General features: G+C 55.4%; 1 protein-coding gene across 1 annotated transcript; it reads left to right on the top strand.

Moving 5' to 3' along the window:
• The first annotated feature begins 4,493 nt into the window (after positions 1–4,493).
• On the top strand, positions 4,494–5,896 carry BHLHA9 (basic helix-loop-helix family member a9). The gene has a single exon (XM_055256642.2). It carries the CDS (start codon positions 4,698–4,700, stop codon positions 5,403–5,405), a length of 708 nt encoding a protein of 235 aa, XP_055112617.1. The 5' UTR covers positions 4,494–4,697; the 3' UTR covers positions 5,406–5,896.
• Positions 5,897–13,757: the final 7,861 nt, after the last annotated feature.

Genomic DNA, 13,757 nt, shown 5'->3' with positions numbered 1-13,757 from the left:
CTGGGACTACAGGCGCCCGCCACCAGGCCCAGCTAATTTTTTGTATGTTTAGTAGAGAGGGGGTTTCACTGTTTTAGAAAGGATAGTCTCGAACTCCTGACCTCATGATCCGCCCGCCTCGGCCTCCCACAGTGTTGGGATGACAGGCGTAAGCCACTGCACCCGGCTGATAATAACTAATTACTAAGTGCCCACAATGTGCCAGGTACCGTGTGTGCTACGGGCTTTCTGTGCGTGGTGTCATTTAATGCTCACAGCTCTCTTATGAGGCAGTTACCAAACCATTTTACAGATGAAGAAACAGCGTGAGGGTCAGAAAGGTTAAGTCACCTGCTGCACCTCTTGAAGTTGGGATTGGCTTGGGGGTCAGAGAGGTTGACCAGGATGGCTGCTTACTCTCCACGCTCTGTTGTCAGGATTCTTGGTTGTAAACAACCAAATCCAACTTGAGCAGAAGGAAGAGGCGGGTATTGGCTCTGAGGCAGCTCACAAAATCAATGGAAAAAAAGTCTGGGGCACGGTCACTCACGCCTGTAATCCCAGCACTTTGGGAGGCCGAGGCAGGCCAATCACTTGAGGTCAGGAGTTCAAGACCAACCTGGCCAACATGGTGAAACCCTGTCTCTACTAAAAATACAAAAAATTAGCTGGGCGTGGTGGCAGACGCCTGCAATCCCAGCCACTCAGGAGGCTGAGGCAGGAGAATCACTTGCCTGGGGACATGGAGGTTGCAGTGAGTCGAGATCGCGCCACTGCACTACAGCCTGTGCAATACAGTGAGACTCTGTCTCAAAAAAAAAAGAAAAAAGAAAAAAGTCTGGGAAATTAAGGTTGGGAAACTCAAGAATTATAGGAAACTGGGCAGCTAGACCCATGGCCTAGCCAGGAACCTCCTCTAGATGCCAGTGTAGGACGTGAAGGGCCACGGACCCCCGCACTGGCACCGTGATTTCTCCACTGTTACCTGTGTTTCTTTGGGACACCACTCCAGATTCAAGTCAGGCAGTCAAGTGCCTGGAGTCGCGTCTGTCCCAGTTACCAGACATCTCTGCCACCAAGAGCCCCACCATGGAGGCTCCCTTCTCCCCAGATAGGAAGGCTGTTCAAATGCCGCATAGCAAACAGTGATAACAAAAACATCCACCACGGCACACGCCTGTAGTCCCAGCTACTCAGGAGGCTGAGGCAGGAGAATCGCTTGAACCCGGGAGGTGGAGGTTGCAGTGAGCCAAGATTGCGCCACTGCACTCCAGCCTGGGCGACACAGCAAGACTCCGTCGCAAAAAACAAAAACAAAAAAATCACCAAAGTTGTGGGTGCCCTGGGTCCGAGATGACCATATGCCACTGGCTTTCTTGTCCCCATGTCCATGGCTGGACCTTTGTAGAGAAAGCCTCTGAGCTAAGGCTTCTGCTTTTAAAGAAGGATATGGAGACGACACCCCCTTTTGTCATCTGCTTTATCCCACTGGTACCCCCACATGTCAATTCTATTTTCCAAACAGGTGTTGACTCCGTGCCCTTCTCTCACCATCGCCTGTGTAGCTCAGGCCCCCCTTTCCTCCAGGATCCTTGCTTCCTAAGTGGAATTTGTCTTCACATCCATTCACACTGCGCAAAGAGCTCTAGCTGTAATTCAAATACGGCTGACATTCCTCAGCTTAATAACCTTTTGCGGTACCCAGCTGCCTACAGGGCGAAAAGCAAGCTTTTGGCACGACGCCTGGTGATCTCCAGCCTTATCTCCCGTCACTCCCTGGCCTCACATTTGGTGGTTTGGCAAAGCCACTTTCCTGTATTTTTCGCATCATCCTGTGACGGCTTACACTTCCAGGGCCTGGCACCTGCTGTTCCCTCTACCTCCTGTCTGCTTGGCAAACTACTATTCATCCTTTGAAATCCAGTTCAGGGCCGGGCGCACTGGCTCACGTCTGTAATGCCAGCACTTTGGGTGGCCGAGGTGGGCGAGTCACTTAAGGCCGGGAGTTCGAGACCATCCTTGCCAACATGGTGAAACCCCCGTCTCTGGTAAAAATACAAAAAATAGCTGGGCATGATGGTGGGTGCCTGTAGTCCCAGGTACTCGGGAGGCTGAGGCAGGAGAATCGCTTGAACCCGGGAGGTGGAGGTTGCAGTGAGCCGAGATCGCGCCACTGCACTCCAGCCTGGGCGACAGAGCGAGACTCCGTCTCAAAAAAAAAAAAAAAGTTTTTACTGAATGAGTGCATGAAGGGGCAGAGGCTGCAATTGCGCCCCTACGTCCTCCACACTGGGCCGCGTGTGGGTTGAAACGCCAGGGTCTCGCCTGGGAGAGGAGGCTCAGGGCTTCCTGGGACACGCTCTCTGGAGGCGGTGGGGTCCAGGCCCCCGTGAGGGGCTCCTGGACTTTCTCTCCCGGGCGGGCGTTCTGTCCTCCCTCGGGGAGCGGCGCCGGAACTTCCGGAGGAAGAGCCGGAACTTTTGAACCCCAGGCCCCGCCCGACGCTAATAGGCACCTTCGCGGCCGCCGGCGGAACCGCCAGACCCTAAATCACGGCGCCCCGCCCGCCGCCTCCTCCCGCCCGGGCCGAGAACTCGCGCTCCCGGGCACGGGCAGGTGCCGCGGAAATGCCGGGCCCGCCGCTCGCTTTGAAGTCGGCCGCGCCCCGCAGCGCCCGGGAGTCCCGTGTTCCAGGAGGGGGCGCCTCTCCCGGGTCCTCGGGGTTCTTCACGTGGGGCCGTTTCCTGACCTGGCGGGGAAGGGCGGGAGCGGTCGGGAAACGCCACCGGGAAACGCGCACTGCGTGGGCATTGTCTTTGCTTTTACTGACCTTTTTTTTTTTTTTTTTTTTTTTTTGGTTTGGTTTTTGTTGTTTTTGAGACGGTGTCTCGCTCTGTCGCCCAGGCTGGAGTGCAATGGTGCGATCTCGGCTCACTGCAACCTCCACCTCCCGGGTTCAAGCGATTCTCCTGCCTCAGCCTCCGGAGTAGCTGGGACTACAGGCGCCCGCCACCACGCCCGGCTAATTTTGTATTTTAGTACAGACGGGGCTTCACCATGTTGGCCAGGATGGTCTTGAACTCCTGACCTCAAGTGATCCGCGCGCCTCGGCCTCCCAAAGTGCTGGGATTACAGGCGTGAGCCACTGCGCCCGGCCTCTAGCTGCTTTATAATTCCACATATATTGCAGATTTGGGGGAAATAGAACCTGGGAAATACGGATGTCCTTAGGATGCTTTCATCCTAGTGGGCAAGGCAGACAGTCACAGAAGTAAATACATACACTCTGCTTCCTAATGCCGTATTATTTTCTTCTATGGAGAAATTCACAGTTTGAAATAATGGGGTTATTGGCCATGCTCTTTTGGCGAGATGGATGTGAACCACACACCCATTCCAATGCCATAGGCCTTGGCATTTTAGAGGCATTTGGATTGTGACTGGGAATGAGTGGCCTTCAGGCGCTCCAAATAACTCAGCTGTGGATGCCGGAAATTCCACTGGGGGTCTTTCTCTGGGAATAAACATTATCTTTTTTCTGAGACCCTCTTTCAAATGCAAATCCCTGGGGGAAGAGGACAGAGGCTGCTCACTGAGTTCATAACCTGGCAGGGCTGTGTCACAAGATAGGGCTGCCCGAGGGCTCTGGACCCCAAAGATGCCCCTGATGTGGACCCAGGGATGCAAAGGGATCTTCCCCTTCACCCTCGGCTGCTGACTCATCTCAGCTCTGCCTGCAGAAGGGGAGTCAAAGGGCAGTGGAAGGAGAGTCAGGCCCAACCAAAACCCGAACCCCAATTGCAGCCAGCCGCCCTCCATAGCTGAAAAAGCCGGAAGCTCTGGGTCAGCCTTACCTGCAGGGCCCTGCCCTTCCCATATGAGCCCTGCCGGGACACCATGCTTTGCTCAATGACATCTCTGTGGTTGCCCATGGGACTTGACAAGAACTTTCTAGGTGTTGTTGTTGTTGCTGTTGTTGTTTTTCTGAGACAGAGTCTCGTTCTGTCGCCCAGGCTGGAGTGCAGTGGTGCGATCTCGGCTCACTGCAACCTCCAGCTCCCGGGTTCCAGCCATTCTCCTGCCTCAGCCTTCCGAGCAGTTGGGATTACAGGCGTCTGCCACCATGCCCGGCTAATTTTTGTATTTTTAGTAGACGGGGTTTTATATACTCTGTTGGCCAGGCTTGTCTCGAACTCCTGAACTCAAGTGATCCGCCTGCCTCGGCCTCCCAAAGTGCTGGGATGACAGGCGTGAGCCCCAGTGCCCGGCCCTCTGCCACTCTTTTTATTCGTATCAGCTCTCCTGCTAGAAGCCAAACTTAGCACCTTATCTGGCAGTGGGGAGGAAGAATGTGGAACCCAGTCACCCCACAGCGGCCCCAGAGCGAGGCAGGGCAAGGTCCCCGGGGCAGCGTGGCCGGGCTGCCCATCTGGTCCCCGCTTACAAGAACCTGCAAGCTTCCCTCCTTGCTTTCCTTCTTCCCCTCGGTTCCTCCCCCGCCGACCTACCTGGAGGCCGATAATAAAGCAGGAGGAGGGAGATGGATGGACGGGAGGGCGGGGCGCCGCGTGGTGCCATAAAGCCCAGCTGGAGGGGACCTGTGTCGGGAGTGTCCAGCCCCAGAAGCCGGGGACCGTCCGCGTCGCGAGCCTGGCCTGGGCAGAGGGCAGACGGCAGAGGGCCGGGGCTGGGGCAGAGGGCGAGGGCCCGGGAAGGCCATGCTGCGGGGCGCGCCAGGATTAGGCCTCAGGGCGCGCAAGGGGGCTGAGGGCTCTGCGGAGGACTTGGGGGGCCCCTGCCCCGAGCCCGGGGGGGATTTGGGGGTGCTGGGGGCGAACGGCGCTTCCTGCAACCGGGGCGAGGCGGAGGAGCCGGCGGGCAGGAGGCGCGCGCGACCAGTGCGTTCCAAGGCGCGGCGCATGGCCGCCAACGTGCGGGAGCGCAAGCGCATCCTGGACTACAACGAGGCCTTCAACGCGCTGCGCCGGGCGCTGCGGCACGACCTGGGCGGCAAGAGGCTCTCCAAGATCGCCACGCTGCGCAGGGCCATCCACCGCATCGCCGCGCTCTCCCTGGTCCTGCGCGCCAGCCCCGCGCCCCGCGGGCCCTGCGGACACCTGGAGTGCCACGGCCCGGCCGCGCACGGGGACACCGGGGACACAGGCGCCAGCCCCCCGCCGCCTGCAGGGCCCAGCCTCGCGCGCCCGGACGCCGCCCGCCCCTCGGTGCCGTCCGCGCCCCGCTGCGCCTCGTGCCCCCCGCACGCGCCCCTGGCACGGCCCAGTGCGGTGGCCGAGGGGTCGGGCCTAGCTCAGGCCTCCGGGGGAAGCTGGCGCCGCTGTCCGGGGGCTTCCTCTGCCGGGCCGCCTCCCTGGCCGCGGGGCTACCTGCGATCCGCCCCCAGAATGGGCCACCCGCGCTCCTGACCGGCCTCGAGGCACCGGCTGGGCTGCAGGGAGGCCAGGTGGCAGTTGGACTACAAAAGCCGGGACTGCAAAGGCGTCCTGGACAGAGCAGAACTGGACCAGCGGAGACCTGGCGTGGAAGAGACACGGCCTCGCCAGAGGGAAGGAGCGCCGGGGCCCGGGGCTGCGCCCCCACATCCCAGCCTCGGGAGGCAGTTCCCAGAAACGCTCAGGATCCTCAGTTCATCTTGGACTTGAACTCGTCTTGGAATGCCGCCTTCGCACCCCTGCGCCTCCGAGCCCTGTGTGTTCTCGATAATTTTGGGAGAGTGAGGGCTTTGGGGCAGGAGGTGTGGGAGCGTGGGAGTGCGGGTGGGGCCTGCTGTGGTGTCGTGGGCCCATGAGTGCGGAGTCCCCTTCCCTGCCTGCGCTGCTGCCCAAGCCTGATCCGGGAGAGGCAGGATCCGGGAGAGGCAGGCAGGGGCAGCGGCCAAATAAAAAGGAAAAACTCATTTCTGTCCGATACCACGACTCCAGTGGGCCCCGTGGCCCAGGGTGGCAGGAACTCCTGAGGGCTGGGGGCTCTCTTTGGAATGCTGGGCGGGGCCTAAGGCCCACAGGTAGGCGCCTGGGGGAACTCGTTCATAGCAAGACCCCAGGTGTGGCTGAACACTGTGGGGGCGCAAGGGGAGTAAAGAGACATCCAGAGATCCCCTCCTTCCTGAGTCCCCTGGGGTGGAAGAGGATATGATCAGGAGGGGGTCACGGGGCCTGGGAGGCTAAGGATGTGGTCAGCCTCATCTCTGGACCTCCCTGCAGAGCTGCCTGGAACCAGCCACAGTGAAGGGAGAGTCTGGCCAGGTCTCAGGGAAGGAGGCCAAGGGCAAGGCTAGGATTGGGGGCCACTAAGTCCTGCGTGCATGTACCCGAGCGACAGGCAGGAAGAGCTCCCAGGGAACCGTGGGCCAGGGCCCCCACAATGAGGGGCCGACTTGGAACCCAGGAAGGATTCTGGGGAGAGAGTTGAGTGAGGGCAGAGGGGCCTCAGGCCAAGCCTGCTGAGCTAGTGAGAGACACAGCCAGCTGCCCCGAGAGTTTTGTCCAGAGAGCTGCCCTGCGTCTCAGATGAGCTGGTGTCTGGCCCGGCTCAGGCTAAGGGTCTAATGTTGCAGGGGCTGCCTGCTGGGCCAGCGCCCAGAGTTGCTGGGGGAGAGCTGGGCTCTTGCCAACAGGAGAGGGAAGGGTTCCCCACAGCTAGCTCAGAGTGGGGATCCCACAGAAGCTAGAGAAACGCCATTAGGCATAAACCCAGGGAGAGTTTCCCAGAGCACGTGGGGTGAGGCTCACCGCTACAGTTAAAAGTGCCCCTGCTGTCTGCAAACCCCAGCCCTGGCTGGCACACTCAGCATCCTGTCCCCAGCCACGCCCTTAGGGCTCCCAATTGCACAGGGAGGCTGTGACACAGACCACGGGAAGGCTTTGACTCTATTCAGAGCGGACGTGGGGTCTAGCCAGGAGCAGCAACGCGTGAGGTGCTGGCCCCAGCCCTGCCCGCCGAGCCCCACAGTGCCACGGGCTGCCAGTGAGAAGGAAAGAGCCAGGCCTGCCCTGGTCCAGCCCCTGCTCAGCCGCCTCTCTCAGCCTCTAGTTCCTCCCCTCTGACATGAATAATGCTTCCAGGATGGCTGTGAGGATTGTAAGTGGTTCGTAATGGACCGTTTCCAGCAAACAGAATGTGTTCACAAGCTGTCACTGTTTGTGTACTATTAGGATCTTAAGAGAAACCAGCTTGGATAAGGCTGTAGCCATGTTTCAGCCTCAGGTATTTATCCTCTGGAAACATGATACAAGGACCAGCAAGTCCTGCTTTGTTAAATTCCAGGACTGAAAGAAATAAGGGGGCTGGGTGCGGTGGCTCATGCCTGTCATCTCAGCACTGTGGGAGGCCGAGAGGCGGGCGGATCACCTGAGGTCAGGAGTTCGAGACCAGCCTGGCCAATATGGTGAAACTCCATCTCTACTAAAAATACAAAAATTAGGTGTGTGTGGTGGCGCATGCACCTGTAATCCCAGCTACTCGGGAGGATGAGGCATAAGAATTGCTTGGGCCCGGGAGGCAGAGGTTGCAGTGAGCTGAGATTGCACCACTGCACTCCAGCCTGGCCAACAGAGTGAGATTCTCTCAAAAAAAAAAAAAAAAAAAAAGAAAAAAAGAGAGAAAGAAAGGTTCTTCTCCCCCACCCCGTCACACTCTCAGCCTGGAAATAGCAAGGACACCCCTGCAGGCAGAATCCTGATGTGGCAGCCCCATGAGTTCAGTGGGAGGAGGTCACAATTCTGGACTTCCATCTCCTCACTGACCAGCTGAGTGGTCTTGGGCCAATCGCCTGGCGGCTTTGAGCCTCGGTGTTCCCATCTGTATAATGGGCTAGAATAAGTACTCACATCATAGGCTGTTTTGGAGACTAAATGGGATGATGCGTTTAAAGCACTAACATAGTGCTTGGCCCACACAAACGCTCACTGAGTGGAGGCTGTTCAGACATATTCAGTTCACAAGGTTGTTACAAGGAGAGAATGCATGGGAAGCTGTTTTATAAACTGTAAAGTCCAGGACACATTGGCTGCTATCATGGTTTTTCCAGGGCTGTGCGTTTGGGTGCTGATATGTGTTTGCCTAGGATTCTGAGTTTGTGATGTGTACATATTTTGTGTGTGCTTATATAGATGTGTGGCTGCGTGGATATTTGCGTGGGTATCTATATACGTATCAACCTAACAGGTGCTTCCTCATCTCTCTGATGCCACAGGGGATCCTGGGCCTGAGTAGCCTCAGTTACGTGCTGTTGAGGTTTTCTGGAACCCTTGCTTGATTTTTCTGTCTGCTTCCCAAGATCGTATCCATTCTCCAAGATGACTTATATGTGGTGAAGAAAAGATTTTGTGATTATTAAAGAATGGTGGTTTCCACTGAGATCACATGGGTTTGCCCAAATATTGTTTAAAAGGCACAATGATAGGCATGAAATGCATAGAGAAAGGAAAACGCCAGGAAGGAAAGACGCACGTGTAAGACAGAGCCGCCAAGTCATGGCTCACTGTAGCCTTGACCTCCTGGGCTCAGGTGATCCTCCCACCTCAGCCTTCCTAGTAGCTGAGAATACAGGCGTGTGCTACCATGCCGGCCAATTTTTGTATTTTTTGTAAAGATGGGGTTTTGCCATGTTGCCCAGGCTGGTCTCAAATATCTGGGGCTCAAGTGATCCTCCTGCCTTAGACTCCCAAAGTGCTGGCATTACAGGTGTGAGGGGCCTGGCCTTAACTTTCTTTCTTTTTCTTTTTTTTTTTTTGAGCCGGAGTCTCGCTCTGTCGCCCAGGCTGGAGTGCAGTGGCGCGATCTCAGCTCACTGCAAGCTGCACCTCCCGGGTTCACACCGTTCTCCTGCCTCAGCCTCCCGAGTAGCTGGGACTACAGGCACCTGCCACCACGCCCAGCTAATTTTTTTGGTTTTTTTTTTAATAGAGACGGGGTTCCACCATGTTAGCCAGGATGGTCTCAATCTCCTGACCTCGTGATCCGCCCACCTCGGCCTCCCAAAGTGCTGGGATTACAGGTATAAGCCACTGCGCCCAGCCTTATTTTCATTAGAGTCATCATTGTTTTTTTAAAAGGTGTAAAATTAGGCCCGGCCAACATAGCGAAACCCCGTCTCCACTAAACAAACAAAAATTAGCCAGGCATGGTGGCGGGAGCCTGTAATCCCAGCTACTTGAGAGGAGGCTGAGGCAGGAGAATCGCTTGAAACCCAGAAGGCAGAGGTTGCAGTGAGCCGAGATAGCACCACTGCCCTCCAGCCTGGGCAAGAGTGAGATTTGGTGTCAAAAAAAAAAAAAAAAAAGTGAAAGATTAGTCTCCTTAGGAAAACTCCGAAGAGGAGTAGGATGTGCTTTGAGCAAGGACAGAAAGAAAGACGTATCCCCAGTGGGTTCCTTCAAGTGCACCCGCCTCCCTAGATGTGAAATTCTGGGGTGCTTGCTGATGGGCGCATGATTACATCAATTTTTTATCACCCTTTACGTGTGTGTATGTGTGCAAGTGTGTGAGTGTGCAAGTGTGTATGTGCGAGTGAGTGGGTGTGGGTGTGAGTGTGAGGGTGTGTGAATGTGTGGCGGTGAGAGTGTGAGTGGGTGGGTGTGAGACTGGGTGTGTGTGGGTGTGAGTGTGGGTGTGTGTGTGTGTGCATGAGTGTGTGTGTACACAGATGTCAGGAGGCTACTCTCACTCCTGGAGCAGAACTCCTAAACGGGGCCCAGGAAGGCTTCAGTGAGAAGAGGAATTGGCTTAATTGCACCTTCCCTGTCAGCCCCGTAGGGTTTCCTGACGCCCAGTGAGATGCCAAGGATGAAAGGGCTGTGGGGCAGAGATATGAGGAGGATGTTTCTCCTTCCCCTCAGCTTCGGCTTGAACTCGCTTATGCTTCTGAGGTTTCTTCCCCGCCCCACCTCACCCCCAAAGGCCCCCTCATGGGCAGGTCCACTCCCCCACACTGTTCACATCCCTTTCCTCTCTCAGCATCCCTCGCATGTAGGGTGCACAAAGGTTGGGGTCACCGCCGGGAGCCCAAATCCGCTGCTGCCTCCCTCCGGCTCCCTCCGCTCTGGTCATTCCCCTCATCACTATCTGCCACTAGGTGGCGCTGCGACTCCAGCATCCCACAAGGACAGAGCAAACTTGGGTCCCTAATTCCCCCCCGACCCCAGCCCACCCAGGCAACCTCGTGCCAGGGACTACTCTGGGGACTTCTTAGTTTTTTCTTTCCTCCTTTTATTCAATCAAACATTTAACATATAGCCGGGTGCAGTGGCTCACGCCTGTAATCCCAGCACTTTGGGAGGCCGAGGTGGGTGGATCACCTGAGGTCTGGAGTTCAAGACCAGCCTGGCCAACATGGCGAAACCCCATCTCTACTAAAAATACAAAAATTAGCCAGACGTGGTGATGGATGCCTGTAATCCCAGCTACTCGGGAGGCTGAGGTAGGAGAATCGCTTGAACCCAGGAGGCAGAGGTTGCAGCGAGCCAAGAGCCAAGATCACACCACTGCACTCCAGCCTGGGCAACACAGCAAGACTCTATCTCAAAAAAAAAAAAAAAGAAAAAGAAAAAAGAGAGGGGTCTTGTTCTGTTGCTGAGGCTGGAGTGCAGTGGCGTGATCATGGCTCACTGCAACGTCAAACTTCTGGAATCAAGTGACCCTCCTGAACAGCACGGACTATAAGTGCCTGGCTTGAAACCCTATTTTTTTTTTTTTTTTTGAGACAAAGTCTCGCTCTGTCACCCAGGCTGGAATGCAGTGGCGCGATCTCGGCTCACTGCAACCTCTGCCTGCCAGGTTCAAGCGATTCTCCTGCCTCAGCCTCCCAAGTAGCTGGGATTACAGGTGCGTGCCACCACACTTGGCAATTTTTTTGTATTTTTAGTAGAGATGGCATTTCACTGTGTTGACCAGGGTGGTCTCGATCTCCTGGTCTCATGATCTGCCCACCTTGGCCTCCCAAAATGCTGGGATTACAGGCGTGAGCCACCGTGCCCGGCCTGAAACTCCCATTTTTATATGAAATGAATTTTTAAAATCATGTGTTGAGGCCAGGTGCGGTGGCTCGTGCCTGTAATCCCGGCACTTTGGGAGGCAGAGGCGGGTGAATCACCTGAGTTCAGGTGTTTGAGACCAGCCTGGCCAACATGGTAAAACCCCATCTCTACTAAAAATACAAAAATTAGCCAGGTGTGGTGGCGCATGCCTGTAATCCCAGCTACTCAGGAGGCTGAGGCCGGAGAATCGCTTGAACCCGGAAGGCAGAGGTTGCAGTGAGCCGAGATCACGCTGCTGCACTCCAGCTTGGTGACAGAGCGAGATTCTGTCTCAAAAAAAAATTTTTTTAAAAGATTAAATTTTCTACTAGGCACATTTTTAGAACATAAAAATAAACAGATGAAATCCATAATGTTGATTTTAATAATGTTTTATTTGGCCCAATATATCCAAAATATTATCCTTTCAATATGTAATCAATAAAAAGTATTAATGAGATATTTTCCATTCTTTTTGTGTTTGGACCCAGTCTTCGACGTCTTGTGTGTATTTTACACTCACAGCACATCTCAACTTGGATGAGTCACATTTCAAGGGCTTAGAAGCCACATGTGGCTAGGGGCTACCGAATTGGGCTGGGTAGCTGTCATCCCTCCACCCAGGGGTCAGCTCCTAGACTGTACCATGGCATTCTGCCCAACTGGATACCGGCTTGGAGCCTAAGGGGTCTCAGGGGCCCACCTAGCCACCCTGTGAAGGAGCTTGTCCTGTTATACAGGATTATCATATTTCTGGACGCTCATGAGCAGGGGAGCCCAGCTCGCTCCCAGGCCCCACACCTGGCCTCCCCGAGGACTGAGAGGAGGACGAGGCAGCTCCCCAAGCTCTTCATTTTGCAAATAACAATGGGTTTCCTTTATTGAGCACAATTCTTTTTTTTTTTTTTTTTTTTTTTTTTGAGACAGAGTCTCACTCTGTCACTCAGGCTGGAGTGCAGTGGCGCGATCTCCACTCACTGCAACCTCTGCCTCCTGGGTTCAAGCGATTCTCCTGCCTCAGCCTCCTGAGTAGCTGGGATTACAGGTGCCTGCCACCATGCCCAGCTAATTTTTGTATTTCTAGTAGAGACGGGGTTTCACCACGTTGGCCAGGATGGTCTTAATCTCTGCACCTTGTGATCTGCCCGCCTCGGCCTCCCAAAGCACTACGATTACAGGCATGAGCCACCGCACCAGGCCTGAGCAAAATTCTTAATTTAATATAGTCAAATTTATGAAACCTGAAAAGTTTCCCCAAAGCCACAAACATTTTTTGTTTGTTTGTTTTTAGATGGAGTCTCATTCTGTCACCCAGGCTGGAGTGCAGTGGTGCAATCTTGGCTCACTGCAACCTTCACTGCCTCCAAGGTTCAAGTGATTCTCCTGCCTCAGTCTCTGAACTAGCTGTGGTTACAGGCACCCACCACCACGCCCGGCTAATTTTTGTATTTTTAGTAGAGACAGGGTTTTGCCATGTTGGCCAGGCTGGTCTCGAACTCCTAACCTCAAGTGATCCACCCGCCTCAGCCACCAAAAGTGCTGGGATTACAGGCGTGAGTCACCGTGCCCGGCTGAATTTTCAAATCTTATTCGTTTCCAGGTGTCCTTTCAGCCCCATATCTCCCATTGAGCTGAACAGCACGATCTCGGCTCACTGCAGCCTTGACCTCCCAGGCTTAAGCGATTCTCCTACCTCAGCCTCCCAAGTTGCTGGGATTACAGGCATGCACCAGCACGCCCATATAATTTTTGTATTTTTTGTAGAGATGGGATTTTGCCATGTTGCCCAGGCTGGTGTCAAACTCCTGGGCTAAAGCAATCCTCCTGCCTCGGCCTCCCAAAGTGCTGGGTTTATGGGCATGAGCCATGGCACCCTGCTTGATCGTAGGATTTTAAACTATTTCATACAACCACTTTCAAATCACACACACACATCCCTGGCGGCTCCAGATCACACTTGTAAAACAGTGTAAGGAGGGGCGTCAGGTACATAGAAAGAGATGCCGAGGATAGAGAAGGCAGACACAGAGGGAGAAAACCTAAGAGAGAACAAAGATGCAGAGGAGAATCCGATAGGACAAACAGCCTGAGGCCCTTCCGAGCTGGCATCTGCCCCGAGCAGCTGCCCTAGGGGGGGTCTCTGCCGCCGGCTCTTTAGCACCCCAGAATCGCTCTGGTGGGCATGAGGTGGACCCAACACTCCCCCTTATCCTCTTCCCCACCCGGTGGTGAGCTACGTAGAAATCCACTCGTGGGACCCTGCTGGTCCAGGCAGGATCCAGGGGCTACCCTGGTGCTCACACCTCCCCTTCCCTTCTGGAGTCGGGAGCCAGGCTTTGGGCTGGATGCTCCTAGCGGTTGGGGGTCAGGGTCTGGGTGGAATGCAATAGGGGGGCCTAGGGTCCAGCGTTTCCCAACAGAAAGGAATAAGTACACGCTTGCTTTGGAAGAAGCAGCGGAGGGCTCAGTTCCCAGGACAGCTGAAGACACGTCCCTGTGGGGCCCGGTGTGTCTTTCTCCCCATCCAGAGCCCCTGCCCAGAGAAGCAGGCCCTGGAGCTGCAGCAGCAACCGGAGGCTGGCCCAGGTCCCTCTGGGCTGGGCTGGGCTGGGCTGGGCTGGGCAGAGCTGGGCTGGGCTGGGGCAGAGGCAAAATGCTGCCAGGGTGGTTCTCTGGGGAGAGGGGAATTGAAAACGAAAAGCATTACCAAGGAGGGAGAGAGGGAGGGAGGCCATGTGGTGC

Source organism: Symphalangus syndactylus, chromosome 20 (assembly GCF_028878055.3).
Source record: "Symphalangus syndactylus isolate Jambi chromosome 20, NHGRI_mSymSyn1-v2.1_pri, whole genome shotgun sequence".
NCBI classification, from domain to species: domain Eukaryota; kingdom Metazoa; phylum Chordata; class Mammalia; order Primates; family Hylobatidae; genus Symphalangus; species Symphalangus syndactylus.
The sequence above is the reverse complement of the archived record's forward strand: the minus strand, read 5'-3'. Positions and strand labels throughout refer to the sequence as shown.

Bases quoted from the DNA above. Each gene is read 5' to 3' on its own strand.
- BHLHA9 (XM_055256642.2), top strand. From the start codon at position 4,698: ATGCTGCGGGGCGCGCCAGGATTAGGCCTCAGGGCGCGCAAGGGGGCT.